Genomic DNA, 23,221 nt, shown 5'->3' with positions numbered 1-23,221 from the left:
TATGTGGTTTATTAGAAATAATGATCAGTCTGGCTATATGACAATAGCTGTATTTGATTGTCTCCCAGACTTTGTTTACAACCTCCATAAAATAAATCCCTGAATTATGATGAAAAGTACTGTTGAGGGGTTTTATATCCATTATAAGCTATTGAAGAAGACAGAGGATTGCTCTTTTCTGGCAGTTTTGGCTCTTTGATCCTAGTCCATCTTAGATGGCCAATTCTTTAAAGCCCAAAAGGGACTTTCTCCCATCACATACAGTCTGTTGTTCCTTAGATCTCTGAATGCACTGTGTGCTTTATGTTATGCATTCTATTATTAACACACACACACACATACACACAAACCTCTATCTATAATGGTGGCCCTGAATCATATCTTTCAGTTTTAGACAAGTTCCCTTCAATCGCATCATTATCACGATTTTCTTAGTAGCAAACGAAATTGCTTTCTTTTTCGTCAAAGAGTCAACACAGAGTGACAGACAAAGAAAACTCTCATCTTGTTATTTAAGTTGCACAGGTTCTTGGCATCTTACGTTAAAGTTAAAACCTTTATCTTTCTCATTAAACCTTTTTACAACATCGAAATATATTTCCATTGAAAAAAGAGACCCATATTTTAAAACTGTCCTCATCCAGAAGCTCAGACTTTATGTTATTCTTGATGGAAATTTGCACATGAATATATAAAAAGAAGAAAATAAGTTCTTAAACTTTGAGAGAAGTGATCTTTGTTGTATACCTTTCACTGAAGGATCGAGTTACTATAGTAACAGAGAAACCAAATCTGCTCTCTGAAATGATTGACAGCAATACAGGATGGGAAAACGAAAAAAGTTTTATGTGACCTTCATTAATCCTAGGATCCCCTAAAGCTCCTGATGTCTGAATCTTACATTTCCTTTATGAAACTGTTTCACTACTTTATTATAATTCCTTACATGTATCTTAGCCTTCCTTACATCTTGATTTTAGTACAGTATCTTACAGTGGTGTCATCTTCTTACATAGTTTAGTGTATCTATCTGGTAATGACACAAAGCAAAACTGGATTAAGGTTAATATACCGGCCAGCTCATTAAGTCCTTACCTTCCTGTTACTATCTAATATACAGATTCTCTGAATTGTTCTGCCAGATTGGAATCTAGCAGGAGATTGACTTTAGTTTCTATCATCTCTTACACACATCCTCTCTCTTCATCTCAAGGGATTAGTATCGTAACCTAGATTAGGCTGTGTAACCGAGGACAGCACCAAGCGACGGAGACTGTGGTGCGAGGACAGACGGAGGTAGGTGGGAAGTGGGTGGACAGGGGGGTATTGGGGGAGGGGAACAATCTACAATGATCAAGGCTAAAGTATAAGCTAAAATTATAAATAAAAAATAATGAAAACTTTTCAGGTAGGGAGAATTATTTTAAGAGATTTTCAAGTGGCAGGCAATGTAACACTTGTCTTGAAGAGAAATAGATTCTTTATCGTTAGTTGAAGATGCTGTCTTGATATGTTGTCCCTCACTCGAGATACGGTTGATTGGATCATGGAGGTCTGTTTTACCTCCATGATTGGATGTAGACTGTTTTGACTGTCTGCTGTTGAGTTGCATCTGCTGAACTGACCTAATGGTCTGCCTATTTAGACTACATAGTCCAGTCATTTTAATTGATGGACCTCAGATGTTTAAAGGGTTCATTTTATCAAAACTTAAAAGGTGGTATAGAAATACAACCTAGACCGATAGCTGTGTATTTTAACCTTCTACAATATATCAAAATTAAAAATGTTGTGCCTAAGGTCATCCATTAACCAATATCTGTGTATTAATGTCTATATCTATTCTGAAGAAAAAAAGAAGAAAAAAAATCCAATTTCAAGGCTGAAATATCAGATGTTTGTTTGTGAGTATTATTAATTTAAACAAAAATTTGGAAATGAAATCAGGAAGCAAACTGGTACCAGCTAATTAGTTCACCCTTGACCCCCTGACAATATCTCCCATTGAAGTCACAGCAGCATGTGACCTTCAGCATGGTATATAAGAATGCTACTCTACTGCTGTTTGACTGGACTTCCTTCTTCCAAACAAGAGTTATACAGTACCACTAGTCCGTTAAATTGTCAGTGATTTAACTGTACCTATTTCATTTTCAAGAATTTTAAGAGACATTAAAGCTGACTATGTGAAAACATTGAGCGAAACATAAAGTAAAATTGAGTAACATAACATTAATATTGATGTTGCATTGAGATTTCTAAAGCTGGGGGCTTGCAAGCACTTAATTCTACCCCATTAACATGGACTGAATTCTAATGCAGGGACTTAGATACAGGTTTGAGAATAAGGGGAGAGGGAGGGGGGGGGAATGGGGGTCAGACCAATCTGCATAGGAGATGCAATTTTGACGGTGTGAATATCTTTGCTTTGAAAATTATTGGGGAAGGGGAGGACATGGTCCGACATGGCCTTGCTCCCAGTTTCTGGGGATTGGTCTTAAGCGAATAAGTAACCGCTTTATTAGCGAGATGATTTATTCATCGTCAATCAGATCGCATGGAAACACTCACACAGCTATGACCTGTCATCAGTGACTTTCATAGTGAAATCCAAAGTAATGGGAAAGTTTTTTTTATATATTTCTTTCAACCATGATTGAATCTCCAGGTTCATCGAATATGCAATATGCAAATTTAGCTTACCTGTATCTGAAGCTAAACCTTGTCGATGGGGAGCCGGGTGGACCGGAACTAAGTGGTGTCTTGGGTGTTCGTGGTGAGAAGGACAAAGGTGAATAGGAGTTGGCAAAAGGACCTGCAATGACATCAGCAAGAAAAAGTGTTAACACAGAGGGACAAAAAGGTTGAATTTAATGCCATTACACACTTCTCTGATGTTATTATGGGGAAAAAAGGAGAGAGAGAATACTATACAGACTCTTTGGACAAGAATAGAATGTTCTGAACAGTTTAGCATAAAACGTGGCTTTTTATACTGTAGCATGGACTGGCTGGTTCCACTGTGTAATTAACGCTTTAGCCCTGCGGCAAAGCGAGCTTAGCTGGTTAACTGGATTACCTTCACTCAATAAGGACCTTAAGCTACTAGCGTTCAGTGGCCACAACAAATAATTACAGATCTGCTTCATTGGCTCCAACTGTAGCATGCTACAGCTAGAATTTGAGATTATGTAATCGACCTACCACAGTCGTTAATCGACCTCAGGCTCAACAATTAGCCTGCATAGCTTCTTAGCACCATTAGGCTCTTTGTGTAAATACTGTGTGGAAATATGTTCATGTCTACAGTGTAGTTAATCATACAGCATTCACACAGAAACCCTCATACAAGAGTTGCAGACTAATTGGTAAAAAGAGGTCATTTTACGACCAAGGCAGGTCGATTACGTAATCTCAAGAAACTTTTCCATGATACTGTAGCTTGCTATAGTTGGGGTCTATACAGCAGACCTTTAAGTTCTCATCTACCTGTTAGTTTTCACTATGATAGAAACGTGCAAAACAGATTAACAAACCCCCAAAACTCACTGGGTCAGGTATTTACCTGTCTCCCATACGTATGCAATCCTATGTATCTACCCCTAGCTTATAACGACTGGTCGATAGACACTTTCTTGAACTGCGCCCTTTTATTCTCCCTCCTTCACCCATCTACCCATTCCACAAGGCGCTATGATATGGAGAGGTTCCTAACAGGTTAAAGGTACGTGTGATGCTTAATTTTCTGGCTGGGGAGTGGCCGTCGTCGAGTGGATGTTATAACTACTGTAACTTAGTCAAATACCTGACGGATTTGTACTCCGACGTAACTTGTCTCTGATGAAGACCAGATTCGATGCGAGTCTAGCCCTGTGTGCTGGATTGGTCACTCCGACGGTCTGCAGGTCAGCCTCTGTCCAATAGAGGAGATCCTGTCAAAATAAGGAAACAACAAAAATTAATAACCTGTTTATTAATCAATCAGAATGTTTGATGGTTCTTCCTATGAGTATATTACTATATACAGTATCTATAATCATACACATACCCTCTAAACAGGGCAGCCATACCAGATCGATCGATTCTTCACATATCGCACACTCGTATTGACCATTTGAGCCAAGATTATCAGACGTCCCCGATTTGATAAAAATCAAACAGGAATCTCACACAACATCCTGCCTGCACTCATTGTGCAATATACAACATGCCATTATATAGGCTTCGTAAAATTATGTAGGAAGAACAATAAGCTCACTCACTACTCAGGTTTCAAAGTTCTAGGATTTAATGCATTGTCTGACATCATTTCAGTCAATGCATCACAGACTAACTCAAAGACATATGATCCCATATTTACTGACAGATATAACCAGCAAAAAAAGGAGGACAGTATCTCACAGCACAGGTAGGATATCACAACTATGACATACTGTCCCTTTATTAATACACTGCACACACAGGTAGGATATCATAACTTTGTCATACTGTCCCTCAATTAATACACAGTACAGGTAGGATATATAACTTTGACAATACTGTCCCTTAATAAATATACCACAAGTCCTCAAGCAAAAGTGCTTCAAACTATGTACTGTATATTTTGTACTGTATACAATTTACACAGAAAAAGGCTTACATACACACTTGACAAAATTTTAAGAAAATATTCTGGATTAAAATCAATATGTCAAATTCAAACCGAAACCAAACATGAGGTATAACCATTGAGTGTACAAAGGTGACTGCATGCATATTGTGGGGTACACCCCTCAGTCCGACAAGTTTTCAGTCCGACAAGTTTTCAGTCCGAAAATAAAATACACGTTTTCAGTTCGAAAATGAAATACACGTTTTCAGTCCGAAAATGAAATACACGTTTTCAGTCCGAAAATTAAATACACGTTTTCAGTCCGAAAATGTTTTCAGTTGGGGAATGAAAGCAGTTTTAATGCCATAATATCACCAATTAACTGTGACAGCCCGAACTGATAGTAAAGAAATCGATTGAATCTTTCGTATATACTCATAATTGACAAATAAGGAGTAAAGTTTTAAAAAATATATTGGAATTTTCGGTCCCCTGGGACCTTCGTCAGCAATATTGGCAGTCGAATGAAAAGCACAAAGTGTAACACAATGAAAGTATGACGCTAGGTTTAAAGTGTAAATTGCATTGATGGAATTAGAACCAAACAAACCATGAATATACAGGAAGCTGATTAAGGAGCGAAGAACGGATTACATATGTTTGTAGAACTGATAGTTGTTAAGGGTCCCAAGACTTTGTTGAGGCCGGTGATGTGAGACTTAATACAAAAGATTCAATCGATTTTTTTACTATCAGTCCGGGCTGTCACCGTTTATTGGTGATATTATGGCATTAAAACTGCTTTCATTCCCTAACTGAAGACGTGTATCTCATTTTCGGATTGAAAACGTGTATTTCATTTTCGGACTGAAAACGTGTATTTCATTTTCGGACTGAAAACGTGTATTTTATTTTCGGACTGAAAACGTGTCGGACTGAAAACTCGTTTTTTCGGACTGAGAACGTGTATTTTATTTTCGGACTGAAAACGTGTCGGACTGAAAACTCGTTTTTTCGGACTAAAAACGTGTATTTTATTTTCGGACTGAAAACGTGTCGGACTGACAACGTGCACCCCATATTGTTACCCCTGTGGTGTTACTGAATTTTGAAAGGGAAACTACTTTTCAGACCTGTATGTTACAATCTTTAAAAACATATACATGGTTTGATTTCCCCCAAGGCAAAATCTTTTTTTCTTGGGGGGGGGGGGTTAAACTCCACTCGTTGGTTAAGTTTAAATGTAGATGGTGTGATCTTGAAATATTTGGTCAAGGTAAATATGCAAAGAGACCCCCTATATAGGTTTGAGAAGAGAGTGGGAGGAAAGAGGGGGAAGGGGAGGGGACCTTTGGAGTCACTGCCCATGGCTGCACGACACCAGTGAATATCATTACTGTGAAATAACCCTCGTCCCTCCTTCGCCACCCTGGTCTAGGCAGCTATAACAGCTTGAACTTCCTAAGGAAGCTGATGCTGGTGGTTATTTAAAACTGACAATTGTAGCAACAGTGTTGACAACTTCGTTGAAAGAATAGAACAACAGTAGAGGTGATAATCTGGTTGAAACCTTTGAATTCTAGGGGGTCATCACCAATGATTTTGAGATCTTAAAATTAATAATGATTCATACAGTAATTCCAATCTCATTTATCAGATGCTGCCATAGATTTACAGCACCTTATATCAGTTTATTGCTACCTGCTATGCAATAAAAACAAATATCATAAATTTGATCTGAATTTGTCTGTATTTAATTCTAAGAAACTGTTCAGTACCCCATTGCAGTCTAGCATAGTTTAGTTTCCTCCATTTCAACAGCTTGCATTGGAAACGTGATAAAAAAATTGAAATACAACTAAAAATTGTCAAAGAATGACACAATTTTTTCCTTTCCGACACCTCATAAATTGGTGATATATATGATTTCTACCAGTGAGCCTTATTGCAGCTTCTTAACCCAACAGTTTTGTGACAACTGCAAACTGGATTATCACGACTATACATGCATGTACAGTACATTATTAAAATTAATATCCACACCGTAGACGCCTACAGGGATGATATGTAACAAACAATAGCCATGATGCTAACGAGCCATGATGCTAACGAGCAATGAATACGAGGATGCGTTGGGATCTGTGAAGAATGTATCTCTGCATACATACAGTACATTAATTACGTAGCTCGCTGTAACGATGCGAAGATGACACTAACCAGAGTGGTCAAAATCCGCACATGAAATATGCTAGAATATTAACAATTATTAAAATGGAGTTGGACCAGAGGAGTTTTGCCCAAAATTTGTAATTGAGCTTGACTGTGTGTAAAATATAATTAGAACGTTTTATTTTTAAATTACCCAGTAGAGCTGTATCACTGAATACGATATATTACCATGGTTACTGGAATCAATGGTAACCAAGTAGTTGCGTGTCAAATTGAGAGAGAAAATTAATTGGAATTTGGAATAAAATTTGCAAAGACGATAGGAGCAATTTGTTTATGCCAAACAGATAGTGTTATAGAGGCTGTGCCAAATTAATGTTATTTAGAGAAACCTGTAGAGCATGTATGTCACGGTCTTTGTTCATTAAAGATGTCTGCATACAGCACTACACCCAGCACACAGGGTCACATACCACTCTCAATGGTTTGATAAGATAAGATTGATATGGGATTGGTAGAATCAGTCTCTAAATGTAGACCGATTGAATGAGGAGAGAGTCTATGGTAATAGATACACCTTGTTTGGGATGTGAATCAGTATTACTCGGGACCGAATATATGCTAGAAAGTTAAATAATGGTTACTCATTTTCAAACTCTACCAAGCATTTTAAATTTTTAATAATTAATATGCTACCATGCTAGAAGCATACTCATTCACTGAGGTACTTGTCTTATTTAATCTATTGCAATATATGGCAATAATCTGCTTAAGGGTTATGAATCCCCTGGAGAAGTACTTTGCAAACTTTTTTGCAAGTTTGCACTAGGTATCTTTGCAAACTTCCAGCAAGTTTGAACTAAGAAGTATGAAAGTACCTTTGGAAACTTCTAGCAATTTTCAGCAAGTTGAAAGTTTTGAGGTTAATAATATAAGCATTAAATTCTGTAAAATCATGCATGTCAATTGAAATGAAATAGCCTATTTTGTTAATGCCATTAAGGCTAGATGATTAAGACATGTCGACTATAACAGCCTGGTTTTTACCAGGAGTCCCTCAGGTTTTAGAGGCAATCTCACACTATCCAGTTTGTGTGCTTATCTCCTAGCAAGATATTATTTCTCATTTTTGCTGAATTGAAATCAGAAGTGGTCCCCCCCCCACCCCCACCCTCTCTGACTCTATCTGCCTTGGGAACATACAGCAAATACCTGTCTGTTTTTTGGGGATATAATTGTAGCAAATGCTTATGCCATTTTACTCTACATTAGTAGGCCTACTTGAATAATTGTTAAATCCTCCACAAGTTTCTCGCAGTCCCCTAAGTTTTGGGATGGGAAAATATGTAAATCTTACAATTTTTGTGAAAGGGGTGTTTTGCAAGGTTTGTGATGATACTTCCTGGTAATATAACCAAATTAGAATTAAAAATCACTATTAAAGTTGGTTTATTTCTTACCTCTGCAATGGAGGAGGATACCTGAAATTCCAAATATCTATAACACTGAACCAACTGTTGCTCCCTCCTCATACAGTGAAAATTTACAAAGCCAATAATATAACAACCACCACATGTGTATGTATCCAATGGCCTAGTCTTAGGCAACAAGGGAAACACACAGTGGGTATACTGATATATCCCGTTCCAATATATATATATAAGTAGTTGTAATGACATATGGATCACTACACAACAAATGATACTGTGTACACAGCATGTAGGCTGAACTGGTTCTGCATTCCTGAGGATCGAATGGTAATTACAATGGACCATCAGAGAGACCTGTAAACATATGGACACAACAGCAGCGACCAAACCAGAGATTCCAAACAGTCGTACCGGCCTCTTATCACAAACAGCCAGAGCGTATAGCATGGTATGGCAATAATTCAGTTCAATTAGATATGTGAGTGTACCACTCACTGACTTGCTGGTATATATAAATATCTCTTTGGCAAACTGAACTTTTCCTGTTTAGATTGTCCAGGGAGCTGCTACTCCAGCTCCCTGGATTGTCCAAACAGTAAAGTTGGCCAGTGTCCTGTACTTTAATGTACATGGTGAAATGAAAGACTGAGTGTCCTTGTATGATACTTCAATGTCAACTTGTTCTAGTCCTGAAAGGTCGTCGATATTTCTCGGCTACAACTTTTAGCCTGCTAACGAAAGTTTAATATCCTTCTTTCTTGTTAGTTCTGACTTTCCAAAATTATTCCAAGCCACCACTAAGCAACAGTATTAAATTAGACAAATTAAAATGTCTTGTAGAAGAAAAATACGATGAGAATGGGTAGTTAATTACATTTGATGAAGTTCAAAGAACCGGTGACAGTTATTGGACTCTCTAGCATATTTGGGGCCAACAAAAATAACCTTTAGGGCAACAGGATGGATTTTTCCCATAATAAATGTACCCCTTTCCAAAACAACCCTGCCTCTTCAAGATCCACCGACCCCTCCCATGCAGACATCACAAAACTCAGGCCTGAAAGTATTGCTTTATTTATGTGCAGAGTTTCTTGTATAGCACAGGGAGGTAAGTAGGTAATACAGGAGTTGAGAATGGCAGGAGGAGGAGGAGGAGGAGGAGGGGGAGGGGAGGAGGAGGGGAAGGAGGAGTGGGAGGTATGGGACCTGTCAGGAAGAGTATAATATTTACACTCCAGAAGCTCTGGTGTGGACAATTAAATCGTTACTCTTGTGCATCGATCCATGGGACAATATTTTGTGACAATTTTCAAGACACAAATTCAATCGATCCCACATTGACACTGGACACTTTGACAGACCTTCATGTCCCTCCCTTCACTCTTTTTCCTTTTTCTGCTTCTGGTGATCACCATTTGGGAATTCTGATCACTTTCATTACACAGTACTTCTGCTATCAAGAGTGCAACCTTGCGAGTGATCAGCAAATGACCCGAATCCTAGAGTTTTAAATTTCCCAATATTCATGAGGAAAGGAAGTGATCAAAGTGTATTGGGTAGCCTGCACTGTTTATTTCAAATGTACCTCAGTTCCCTGGTTCTGGGACGCAAAGTCTGTCCTGCTGGGACACTACGAAGAATGCCGTTATCTTGCTTACAGTGCAATGATCACAGGGAAGCCAATGGATGGAGCTCTTTCAAAACCAGTGCATAGGGGGTTTGCTGTGGCTCACTGGACAAGAACAGCCTGCTTTTCCACGAAATGCAGTTTTTGCCACATTTCCCCTTTCTTTCTAAATACCTACCTGGAGTCATTTGGGGGAAAGATCTGAAAAGTTACATGAACAATAGAAAGGATTTCTTTTCAAAGTTCCTTAAACTTTGCCAAAGGGAGGTGATAGAGTCTGTTTATACCTGCTTTGTAAATACCGGCCCAAACGTTGGCAAAAGTGTTTTCTAGTTGACAGGTTTTTTTCATGTATAAGGTTTCACATCGCCATTTGGATACTTTGTGTGAGTTAAGTGCATGTCAATTGGAACCGATTTTAGTCAGAGAATGAACGAATTAGCCAAGAAAAATATGGAACCAATTTAGTCAGAGAATGAAAGAATTAGCCAAGAAAAGTGGGTAACAAGTAAAAGCGTAAGTATGGTCGTCAAGATTGTTCCCAAATGTGTTTGAAAATTAGAATAGAACAGCCTTGAGCGCAGACCTAATTTATAGCTTTGTTAAATCAAATTTAAACGTTTCTCGGAACGGTGGAGGTAGGGGGAGTGGGGAGAAGAGCTGGCTCTCAAATGTCTTAGAAAATCAGAAAACGGGACATTTCCAAACATTGCTAACTCATCACTTATAACAAAAAGAAATTGTAAAACATTTCACTCCCATGAAAATATCAGTCAACTTATGACGCATTCCACACCTCTTATTTTCTAAATGAAATTGTATTTTTCAAGACCATGGAATCACATTTCAAAAAGTAACCAACTTTTGTACATCTATAAGGGGCCCAACCTAACATTTCAAGTGCAAAACATATGGCACACACACTATAAGACAGTCTATTCCTCGCAAGTACCTCCCATAGTTTTTTAATGAGAGCAAGGTTTATTGTGATAAGCCCATGTTTTTCTCTCTCTCTCTCCATTTTCAAGGCTTGATTTACTTCTGTCTATCATTTTGTTACCTCAGAAATCCTGGTTGTTGATGATGATAAATCATGGCCCAGAGAATACTAACTCTTACCGAACACACCAGTCAGCAACAAAGAGCGGAGCAATTTATCCTCGTGCCTGGCATGACCGGCTAAAAGCCATTATTATTCCACAGTCATTTACTATGACATAAAATGTCCATCAAGTCCAACATCGGTTGCATCAACATCTTCAACCTCAAGAAAAACAAATTCACAGCAGCCTCAGAGACTATTCCGCTCTGTTTGCCACTATAGAAATACAGGGGAGTATGATAAAGGATTTCTGTACAGTATTGATCTTGGACAGTTAACATTCTGATGTATACAGGGATGTGTGCTCACGCCCAGCACCCGGGCGACTGCTCCCGGCAGTTCTGAATGCGGCCCAGCACATACAGTATTTTAGACATTTCCGCCTGGCACTATTTCTGATAATTAATTAAACAATTTTTTTACTATTACCAAAATATGGGTGAATACTATGGTACAAAAGTTAGCTCCAGAATAGGAAAGAGATAGCGCCATTTGCCATGTAAGCATACTTCATTTGGCAAAAATTGTCCAGCTCATCCCTAGCCCCACCTACCACCCCTCCCCCAGGACGTGAATCACCTTACCGCACAAATCTGCCCGGCACTCAAATATTCCTGAGCACATCACTGGTGTAGTGTAACCTGAAAAAATTGATGCAGTGTGTATGTACTAGTATTGAATATGAAAGTGAATCTAGACAACTACTGCATACTGTCATGTACAGTAGTATGTGATGAACTGATATCAATTCCAACAGTGTATTCTGACTAAGATGATATTAAACGTCTTTTAAACGAACATCACCATTGGCCCACAAGTAATGGTCACTCCTGCATTAACATGAACTAGCATTTTTTAATACTACTACTACCTTCAAGGTATGCTCTTCCCCTGATAATGCACTGAGATGTATATTGATGTTGTTGTTTACAACCACATAATGTTCTAGAAATCATATGGAGATTCGGAACCACTGGGAAAAGACTCCGATGAAACTTTTTTAGCATGCTACGAAGTTTGGGGCAAATATTATACTGATGACCCTTAAGTTCGAATCAGAGCAGCCATGTGCATAGCGCGACGACGATCTATCTGCACGACACCATTTTAATACGTGGGAGAATGATAACAAATTGTGTACGTTGATATCTGACATACATCGTGATGTATGTGTAAGCTGATCGAAGTACTCTTCAACATTGGGCATAACGACACAACAACTATTACTGTACAGTATATAGTAGGGTATGATGCCCCCTAATCCCCTCCCTAATCCCCTCCCTAATCCCCCTCCCTAATATCAAGCCTTTGTCAGGGTCTCTGACAAAAGATGTTTAATACAATACAACAGCGTATTAACACTTTAACGGCAGATGCAGAATGACCTGATCGGTAGCCACAGCTCCCAGAAGCAGCTACAGTAGGCATTAAAGCTACTTAATTTGTTTATTAAGAGTTGGGTTCTAGAAGACTAGATAAAACATATTATAGAGTTCAAAGTACTATTCTTAATGTGTAGATACCAAAAGCATCTTGCTTCTTCGAGGTTCTCCTCTATATACTTCCTTGTATCCATAACGTGTGCTTCATCCTTGTTTGTGTTATATATATATATCAATATATATCTAATCAAGTGCCCACTGAGTTCAATATACTGTACCTATACCAGGATGTATCTGAATGTAAGCTTTACAATGTCACGTTACAAATTATCTATACTGTAGCTAACAAACAGAGCTCCGCGTTTAAAATTACGAGCATGACTTTCTGCCAAGTTGGCAATCCATGAGCCTGTCCCTCTATCCAACCATCAACCAGATTTGACATAAATAGACCACCTCCAATGGTCTACATAGCACAAATGCCAAGTACTAACCACCAACAGTCCAAACATTTTCAGAATCCGATCTAGGTAGGTGACAAACCACAACAGCCTCTTGGTTTCTTTGGGCATCAATATTTTTCATCTTTTTCATTTCTGAAGGTTTTGCCCACCTAACATAATTTCCATGGTCATGTTATATAATATGAAAGAAACAGCTGTCAATATGTGGTCTTATTTCTGAGGTTCATTGGGGGTGTCCTGGGTCACCTACCGAGTCCGTTAAAGTCAGGAGCTCTGGGAACAAGGAGTGAAATTAAATCCACTCTGGCAGCCGCAGACTGGCAGGAATCCAGTGTCTTTCCTGTTAGCAATCGGAGAGTGGGTGTATGTAGGAATGACTTGAGATATATATATATATTGTTTATATACTACCACTATATTTATTAATGGATGTACCTTACCAAAACTGTCAATTTATGACAGCTTGGATGGGACTGTTTAATCACTCAAAAAATATGGGCTATAATTTTATAAGAGACATCAGTATTACTTCCAAATATGGTAGAAAGATCAAGCAAAGTCTCTCACTTGCTACTAACAGTACTGTCTGTATCAAATGACAAAAGTTTGACAACCAGTTAAAGTTGACTTTTTAAGAAAAGAACAATGGTGAAGAAGAAAAAACAACTTTGGTATAAAATGTTGGAAAATGCTCGAGCTTAACTATAGAGTTCAATCTGGTGAGAGGTGGAGTATTATGGATATTTAAACGGTAATTCTATAAAGATGCATTCATGATTCTGCATTCCATAAATTTATAAACATGCAGGACCCTGATGCTGATTTTATCGCTTGAAGCAAGATGATCAAAGACGCCTGATACACAGAGACTATGTATAATTTTCCGTTTATTTTTTGTTTAAAAAGCAGCTTTTCATATACCCAATGGAATTGGTCACCTAATCTTTTCAATTTATGCCCAACTTATTAATCACTGCCAAAGAAAAACAAAAACAGGAAACACATGGAGCAGTTCTGAAGCTTCACCAAATTTAGTCCCCAACCTCAAGAGCAAATTATCGCACAAACAATTTCAGGAAAAATGGAAAACTACTTTAGAAACCAAAATTTTACCATTAAAGACAGAGATAAAACTCATTTGACTCTTGATTGAAGGTTCAGGTTTAGTTTCAATTTCTTTCAAAACCATATTCTAAATCTTAGTGCCAAGATGTCATCACACCAGGACATATTCTTACATGATATGAAAAAGCCTGAGTAAATAATATTGCTTTGAATGACCAATACATAACCTTAATGATTTCCTGCTTTTAGCCACAAATCTACCTTTAAATCAGTCAGCAAAATTTTAGCTTCCTTTGTAGATTCAGAGATTTTCATATACCACATGGAAATGGTCATCTAATCTTGTTAATTTATGCCCAACAAATAAATCACTGCCAACAAAAACAAACCAAAAACAAGAAAAACACAAGAAGTAGTTCCGAAGTTTCACCAAACTTAGTACGCAACCTCAAGAGCCAATTATTGCAAAAACAATTTCAGGAAAATGGAAAACTACTTTAGAAACCAAAATTTTACCATTAAAGACAGAGATATCATAAAACTCATTTGACTCTTGATTGAAGGTTCAGGTTTACTGTAGTTTAAAAATTATTTTGAAACCATATTCTAAATCTTGGTGTTAGGATGTCATAACACCACGACATATTCTTACACGATATGAAAAAGCCTGAGTAAATAATATTGCTTTGAATGACCAATAAAAACCTTAATGGTTTCCTGCTTTTAGCCACAACTCTACCTTTAAATCAGTCAGCAAAATTTTAGCTTCCTTTGTAGATTCAGAGCTATTCATATAACAATGGAAATGGTCATCTAATCTTGTTAATTTATGCCCAACAAATAAATCACTGCCAACAAAAAAGCAAGAAACACACAAGAAGTAGTTCTGAAGCTTCACCAACCTTAGTCCACAACCTCAAGAGCAAATTATCGCACAAACAATTTCAGGAAAATGGAAAACTACTTTAGAAACCAAAATTTTACCATTAAAGACAGAGATAAAACTTGTCTGACTCTTGATTGAAATTCAGAATAATTTAAAAATTATTTTGAAACCATATTCTAAATCGTGGTGCCAGGATGTCATAACACCAGAACATTATTTCACATGATATGAAAAAGCCTGAGTAAATAATATTGCTTTGAATGACCAATACATAACCTTAATGATTTCCTGCTTTTAGCTACAAATCTTCCTGAAATCTGTCAGCAAACTTTCAGCTGGTTTGTATTCATTAATGTCAATGCCTAGATCTTAAAGGAGCATTCAGTTGTTTTATCCCTTTCCAATGCCTTCTGATCTTAAGGCATCATTCAGAGTTTTTTTTTCCAGTCCAGCTATAGAACCACCCTATCTATCCACAGTATAGTATGATAGAAGGAGAACAGGGAAGGTGGAGGGGGTATGGAAGGGGGGGGGGGGAGGAAACAATGATGAAATCCAACTTTTGGAGGATTGCAATTCATTGTTATATTGCAGGGAGAACTACTCTGGAGAAGTATAAAAAAATAATCACTAAATGTAGAGAATTATAAGATATTTTACAATATTTCTGATTTTAAGACCTGTGCAGGTCGCTTTAAATTTGTCACTGGTGGTGCCATACCCAACTAAATGCACCGGGGATCAAAATAAGTCTAGTAAATATTACATGGTTAGTTGAAAAGTTATAACTCAACACAAACTCTAGATTCTTTTAATATTCTCATACTTCTCGCACACAGAATGAAAGGAAGTAAAAATTTATAAAATATGCAGAAAATTGCAATTAACATGTGGCTCTTGAAAACGGAAAATCAATTCTTGTTGGCTGCATCAAACAAACAAACGATGGGAAAACGACCAGGAAGAAATCTGTCTGATTCGTCGAGAGACTGTGAGAATATTTGAAACATTTCTCATCGAGATTGAGAATTGATTGTTGATGAAAGGGAAAGAAAACAACTTTTGATATCACAAGGAAGGTCAAGTTGATTATTAAGAAGAAAAAAAAAATCATTCAGAAAAACAGTTCAGCTTTGTGTACTAGTTTGTGTTAAAAACAGAAAAGACAACTGATGAAGCAAACTTTGATCTTGCAGTAAAAGATGGAGAACAAGATCAGTTTAATAAATTGATCAACAGAAAACAGAGAAAGTAAGATCGAGGCAAACGAAATCTCTCTGAAAATCATTTGACATCATCCCACTTCAAGAAGAACAGAAGGCAAGCTCTGTAACTTTCATGGCATTGAAGACTCGCCCCAAACCGCGTGTCGCCCTCTGAAAAAGTTAACTTTCCGTTGCTTGCAAGTGAAGTTTATCCTTGTTGCTACAAAATGCAGACAGTAATGAAACATGATACCTTGTTATCTTTATCTGGACCTGAGATGTCCAGCACTGCTATGTACACTGTGTTGTGGGTATTGACCGTAGCTGCATGTATTGACTGTACACTAGTGTCTAATTACCGACGGTAGCAAGCTGTGTGTGTATTTTCTGGGATCGATGGTGGTGTCTAACACTTCTGTTACACCTCATTCGACACTAGGTCAGATTCCCGCCATCAGACGTTTCTTTGTGCGCAAGTCTTCACTGCCTTTAAGTGAAAACCGCGGTGTGTGCGCTACTTGCCATTCGTCTCAAACTCTCAATTGTTTCATATTTTAAGCAGGGAGCTGTTTAACGATAACAGTTTCTCTGATTGAAGCGGGGAAATAATTTTATCCAGAATCGCATCGCAAAATTCTATTCAAAATGGTCAAGTTTGCTATTACACGAGTGTTATGATATATGTAGCAGTTTGTCTACACAGGAATTATGGTAGGCATATTTCAATTAGAGAAAAGAATTCAGATATTTCGAAGTGCTACGCATAATTTGAACATTAAATTATTCCCTGAGAAACTTTTTAAGAGTTTTGAAAAGGGTACAAAGACCAGACTTGACTACTTACTACGAAGTTTTAAAAAAAAACGCAGGTGTTGCTATGGTAATCTGATCTTATTTCTCATTTGTGGCAGGAGGCGCATATCAACTCACAAATTAACAAGAGAGAGAACGCCTTCGCCTCCTAATCCACCGGTAATTAATGAAATGAATCGGTCGCCTAATCGATAAATTAATTTGCCCTAGAAATACTGCAGTTCTGCGAATGCAGGTATGAATGAAGTATAGCAGGGGGTTATTATGCGTTTGGGACACAAACTTCTCTTTCTTATCAAAGACACCACAGCAGACAAAAAAAAAAAAAATGTATATCATGTTACTGACCTAAAATATTGAAAGAATGTATAACATTCCTTATGTAATTCCATAAATAATGACATTTCAAGCTGTCAGAGATGAGTAATCGTAGGTTAAATTTAATCGCCACAAGAATTATGTCACTCGATCTCATGCCTCTTACTACTCCACTGGTGTCCATTTTGAATGGTAGGCCATGTGATACAGTCCCACAGTAGGCTATTAATTAGATCCAACTATTATAGCACTGCCACATTCTCTGTGAGAAGGAAGTGGTTTGGTGATTGATCTATGAGGAATTATCATCTACTGTTGCCTAAAGTATCGGTAAGAAGGTGGATAGGGAAGGGTGATGTGAGGGGAGGGGGGTTAGGGCAGACAACACAGATTGATCTTCTACACTGCAAAGATAAAGGCAGAAGGGCTGAGAGGGTGGTGAGAGTGTGAGTTAGTACTCATAAATTTGTATGCTCAGGGGGTACAGTGTTAAACTGGTTACCAGTTCACCGTAGGCATGGTAGGGTGAGAGTGCTGAGCAAGTAGGGTGACAGGAAAGCAAAGTAAATTATACCTTTCAATGTCCCCATTGAACAAGTATACTCCATTGGGAATTTATGACCCATTTGGAAAATGAGTTTTGTTCCGTAATCACAGACTACTTTCATTATTCTTGGTAATAGCTGACCAGTAATGACTTCAATGATTGGTTAAGAAAATATTGTCACAACTTTTTAGAAATATTTGCAGGTTAATCGTAAAGAGCTAGGACTACAGTAGCTCTGCATTGAGCTGGAATATACAGATCTTTGTCATAAAAATCCTTATGTATCTAGGTCAACATATGACTTGCGGTGAATGAACAAGGATGTGCAAAACAGGAATTCTGACAGGACTTAAGATTATTTGGGGAGAGGGAGGGTAGGGGTCAGACCATTATTTACAGTGGCGTAGGAAGGTACTTTTGAGTGGGGGGGCTGAAGACTGATGGCCGGCCTGGGGGAGGGGTCTAAGGGGAGGGGGTGTCCCCCTCCCCTTTGGAATTTTTTGCATTTCCAGGTGGCCTCAGATGCAATTTGGTGCAATATAGCACACTTCAACACCCACTCCATTTTGTAAACTTAATTTTGTATTTTCACCTGGCCTTAGATGCAATTTGGTGCTCCAAATGAGATTTTTTTTCTCATTTGGAAATGAAAAAGGGGTTTTCTGACTTGCGAACCGGGGGGGCGGAATGATACTTCCGCCCCTCCACATTTTTCACTGGGGGGGCTGGCACCCCCCCAGCCCCCCCCGGTTCCTACGCCCTTGATTATTTAACTTGTGGTGTTGACACTGTTGCCTACTGCTGCATCATACCCATATGACAATCATTGGTGTGAAAAGTTTTGAGGAGCTTATTACCCCAATGAAGGGATCTGCCCTGTAAAAGTGTTCACCAAACCAAGCTAAAAGTATCACATTTGAACACAACAGTCCTCAATGTTGTAGAATAAGTAGGATTCTTCTGGGAAATTTAAACCTCCAGGTAGAGTCCTTTTAGAGAAACACATTTCACGCATTTAGGAATTTGGAGCCGAAACTAGGATAACTGGATTCTCACCTCCATCATGTCATACTTCTTGAATAGCGTGACATACTCTTCCAGGTCGAGGGTCTTCAACCACTGATCAGTGGAGAGGTTAAAGGTCGTCATCCCGTGTTTCGTTTTCAGACCACCTGAGGAAAGTAAAAAATCACACAAAGATTTACTGTAAGTTGGAATTATTAGACAGATATTGAGGAAAGAATATAGAAAACTGGAACAGATTTTCACCGATAGGCCGAGGTTTAAACTTAAATTTGTTACGTTATTTTAATGCTAAGTTAAGCATGATCTTCGCATTAAATTTGTAACAAGTGTAAATATTATCAAAAATTTGGCTTTCGATTGCAGTATGTGATCAATTAATCTTTGTTACTATTGTTGATACTATTTGATTTTATATTTTGATATTAAAATATTATTAAACTTGAACTAAGCTGTAGATCTCAAATATTGTCTTAAAGTCACTAATAATAATACATATAGAAAGCAATTTTACAATTTTGTAATAGCAGCTTAACATTTAACATTAAACAAAGATAAAAAGACCAGTCTTCAAACTTTCAAGCCTTTGCTGTTAAAGTGATCATGAAAAATCAGCTACACTAATCATAAATTGCTCCAAAGTACATACAATGGTATCTTAAATTACCTTCGCCTTCTGAAGTAATTTCTACAACAACAACAACATTTTCTGACCGAGGATGGTTCAAATAAACAATTATCTGTCACAGTGAACAGGAAATGATCTGATGATATGAGCCAAAAATGAATTTCACAAAATGTTGGTGGCTATTTGTTGTTATCCTTCCCACACTCGACAAATGGAAAAAGCATTACAGTAACTATACAGATGTTTAACCAGTGAACATACTCCCACATGATAATTCCATGATCTCAATGTGAGTACTAAAGTATAAAGCAATTACATTTAAACATATCGTAAACAAGACCTTGGCCACAACAGCTCACAGTCAATACCTACAGTACTGTACTAGCATACTGTACAATCTGACATTCAAACACTGTACTTGTTTACTGATGGCACGAAAATGAGAATATCAGTTTACAAATGTTGGCATACAGCTCGTTACTGAAATTAAGCCAATGAGAAAGACAATAGGTAAAAGATTTACTCACCAGTATGTTTACACAAGACACTCAGAATCTAAGTTTTGTATGGTAATACTAATATAATCCCTTTAATATCCAAATACGCTACAGACCTAACCTATCTCAACAGATCAACAACTTTGGTACAACACATCCTCAGATTATTCCTCTGGGAAGACATCATTGCACATGAAAAACCCGAGTCCAAAAGCATCCGTGGCACAAAAATAAAACCAGAATGACAAACACCTGCTCTCTGAATCCTAAAATGGATTTTAATTGAAAGTCAAAGCCTTGCCAAAGCTAAAGAATGATACACTGCCAATTTTAACCTCACTCTAATATATATATACAGAACTCCACTGAACCGGTATCAACAGCTACAGTAGCTAGTACTACAAGCCCCACCTTAATACAAAATGCCCCTTTTTCACGAATAATTCAAATCGAGCTTGCGTAAATATATCAGCATCAATGGTCGGTTCCTTTGCGGCGTGCCGAACTAGTTAGTTGTTACCGTACACGTTGTGACCGTGGCTGTTCCACTCTATACGAATGTAATAAATGTTTACACCTAGCCGGGCTCTGACTCACTCGCTCGCTGCTCGCTCTCTCTAGGAAAGCCGCATCAGTGAGTAATACACTTAATCAAAATGATCATCAGTGGCACACTCTCCAGCTCAGTCAAATGCTGCCTCAGAACGCTGACGAGGACGATGCTAGCAGACGCGAGCATCACAGACCGCTGAGTAAATTAACATTTTTCCAGAGAAAAACAAAACAAAACAAAACAAAAGGGGGAATAGGAGTAAATACGCACAGTGATGGATTTGAGCTGGTAGCAAATTGAAGGTAATTTGTAAAAGATGCACGCGGAACATTTACGCAGAATGATTTGACTGATCATCTTTTACAGATCTAATGTCAGACAGCTCATTAATAGTATATATATAGAAAAAATCCACTGAATGGATATACAGTACAGTAGATAAGATTAAAGAAACGAAACCAGTATCACAGACAGGAGATTTCCTTATTGAGACGATCGTTGTATGGAGGAAGTAATGCTGGTAAAGAGTGGTCATTTCGTGTTACACTGTCTTTCCAAATGCACGCCACTCAGTGACCGAGCACTGATATGAAGGCTACGGCCACTGGTTCGATCGTTCCAATATTGTCTTATTTGCTCGTTCCGAGTGGAAGAAGAGCATCGAGTACCGTTGTAAAGAGGAAATAATGCTGAGATCTGACTTCTCTCCGTGGCATAGATTTCCCAACACACTTCTGACTTTCTTATGATAATTTTGTTTTAATTTGTCATGAAAATATGTACGGCTTCATCATGCCTTCATGTTATTTTTTAATGTTATGCCACACAAATTTGGTAACTATTTATGATTTTCAATAATTGACCAGCTTTCTGTATCTATGCTATATTTATAATCTGTTCATAATTTTTTTCTTTTTTGGGGGGGGGGAGGGGCGGGATAGGGAGAGGCAGAGAAATGGGCAGGTTCCAAATTTTTTAATGAGATATAAGAAAAATTTATGCAATATGGGCTACAAAAATTTCAACCAAATTTATTCAAATTAAATAGTGCAAATGCAGAGGTCTAGTAATTGTCAGTTTTAGAAAGTCACAAGTGACCTCATTTAAAAAAGAATAAGTGAAAATAAGTAGTTAGCTAGTGTAAATTTGGGCCCCACAAATGTGTCTGAAAATGAGTTTGTGGTGGGAATAAAATTTTGGCCCACTCAAAGACCCCAACAAAATGTTGGGCCCAAATGGCCTAAACTATTTAGGCACACGTGTACCAGATAGTAACCAACAACTGTAGGCCTATTCCAAGTTTGGATACAATCTGATTTAACGTTGTAGAGTTATTGCAATTTAAAAATTTTGGCCTCTCCCCAAAAAATTGGGCCCGATGAACTTTTGCATCCAAACAACCTGGTTCAAAAATATATTTGCCTCCCAAAAATTGAACCCAAAAAAGTGTGGGCCCAAATGGTCCCAAATGTTTTGGGCCCCACAAATTCAGGCCCAAAGAATGTTTCCCAAGTTGCATTTGAGGTGGAAATGGAATTTGGGCCCACCCAGCCCAAAAAAGGACCTGGAATCTTTGGGGCCCAGATGGTCCCAAAAAATGTATGCCAACATGTACCAGCTATTAACCAACAATTGTATACCAAGTTTGGCTACAATCCGACTTAAGGTTGCGGAGTTACTGCAATGCAAAGATTTTTACGTTTGACCGCATAACCTCCATTTAGACTCAATAAGGTCAGCACCAAAAACAAGAGGGTCGACCTTCTCACTATAACACATCTACACAACAAGTATGACAAATATCCATCCCTCCATTGCAAGTGTCACAGACGCAAACACACTCATACACACACACACACACTAACCTGACTGCATCTATAGGTTCCTTTGCTTCCAGCAAGGAACAAAAAACAATGGATTCGAACAGCAGATTTATGTAAACTGTAAGAATTACTCAAAGTTTGCCACGCATTTATCAACTATTCACTTATCTTTGATAGAGCTCTTATAATCTTACTGTGCATAACTTACAAAAACCTGCAGGCTGCAAGCTTGTTTCTCTCATAAATAGTGTTGTCATAATATACCAGCAATCCGGAGTTCAATTATCAACTATAAGGTTGGGACTTGGGAAGGGCATATTCATAACCCACAGACCAATTTGTTTCCTTCTTCCTAGATATGGCCTATTACAATACTGTACATGTATACAGATTTTCGTACAGTATGCGTACTATGCTCCCAGCTGATTTTCTCTAAGCGCTATTTGTTCAGAGAGAATGAAATATTAGACCCCTTTACTTATCTTTCCTCTATGAAACAACAAAGATACATGGTAACATTAAACAAAGAAATAGAAAAAAAGAGCGCTACATATATATTATACACAAAGTGCTGGTGGGTAAATTCAGAGCTGCATATGGGCAATAGGTTTTCAATGTCACACAGTTCTTACCTATGTACTGTACAGCCTTTTTAATCACAGGATATATTTAAGGTTTATGAATGTTTCTCATAAAATACTGAAGATACTATGAACTGTGAATAAAATCTGTTGTAAGCTACAGTACTACCGTAGGTAGATTAGAGTGCATGATTTGAGTGGAGACAGGTAAACTAAGAACATTGAGAAGAAAATCTTTGCATAAATTTGTGAACCAATTTTGCCTACCTTAATACATACTACAGCATTTTTGCTATCATAGCTCAGGAATGTGTTAGTGAGAAGGATATCTTAGCACAAGAGATTCCCATGCAGCTTTCTCTTTTCTTTTTTTTGGGGGGGGGAGGTCATCAGGTTGACCTCCGCTTTTATGATTATATCATAAAAGGGAAGGATGATGCTTCTTATTTATGACTATATCCTGTAACACAATACAAAATCTCAACATATCATCAACAACATTTAAAAATACTTGAAC

At 37.8% G+C, this 23,221-nt stretch overlaps 1 protein-coding gene across 5 annotated transcripts in view; it reads right to left on the bottom strand.

Moving 5' to 3' along the window:
• LOC139964199 (breast cancer anti-estrogen resistance protein 3 homolog) overlaps positions 1 to 23,221 on the bottom strand; it is a 58,753-nt gene that overhangs the window by 15,259 nt on the left and 20,273 nt on the right. For 2 of the 5 annotated variants that reach the window (XM_071965604.1, XM_071965607.1), the window contains 3 exons: positions 18,656 to 18,771; positions 3,806 to 3,932; positions 2,704 to 2,815 (listed from right to left, as the gene is read on the bottom strand). In XM_071965604.1, coding sequence (XP_071821705.1) covers positions 2,704 to 2,815; positions 3,806 to 3,932; positions 18,656 to 18,771 — 355 coding nt within the window. Of the gene's footprint in view, positions 1 to 2,703; positions 2,816 to 3,805; positions 3,933 to 8,220; positions 8,559 to 18,655; positions 18,772 to 19,289; positions 19,471 to 19,777; positions 20,229 to 23,221 lie in introns of those variants that run through there. The other 3 variants (XM_071965605.1, XM_071965608.1, XM_071965603.1) reach the window with 3 other exon arrangements.

This window comes from Apostichopus japonicus, chromosome 22, assembly GCF_037975245.1.
Source record: "Apostichopus japonicus isolate 1M-3 chromosome 22, ASM3797524v1, whole genome shotgun sequence".
NCBI classification, from domain to species: domain Eukaryota; kingdom Metazoa; phylum Echinodermata; class Holothuroidea; order Aspidochirotida; family Stichopodidae; genus Apostichopus; species Apostichopus japonicus.
This window is presented reverse-complemented; position numbering and strand designations above follow the sequence as displayed.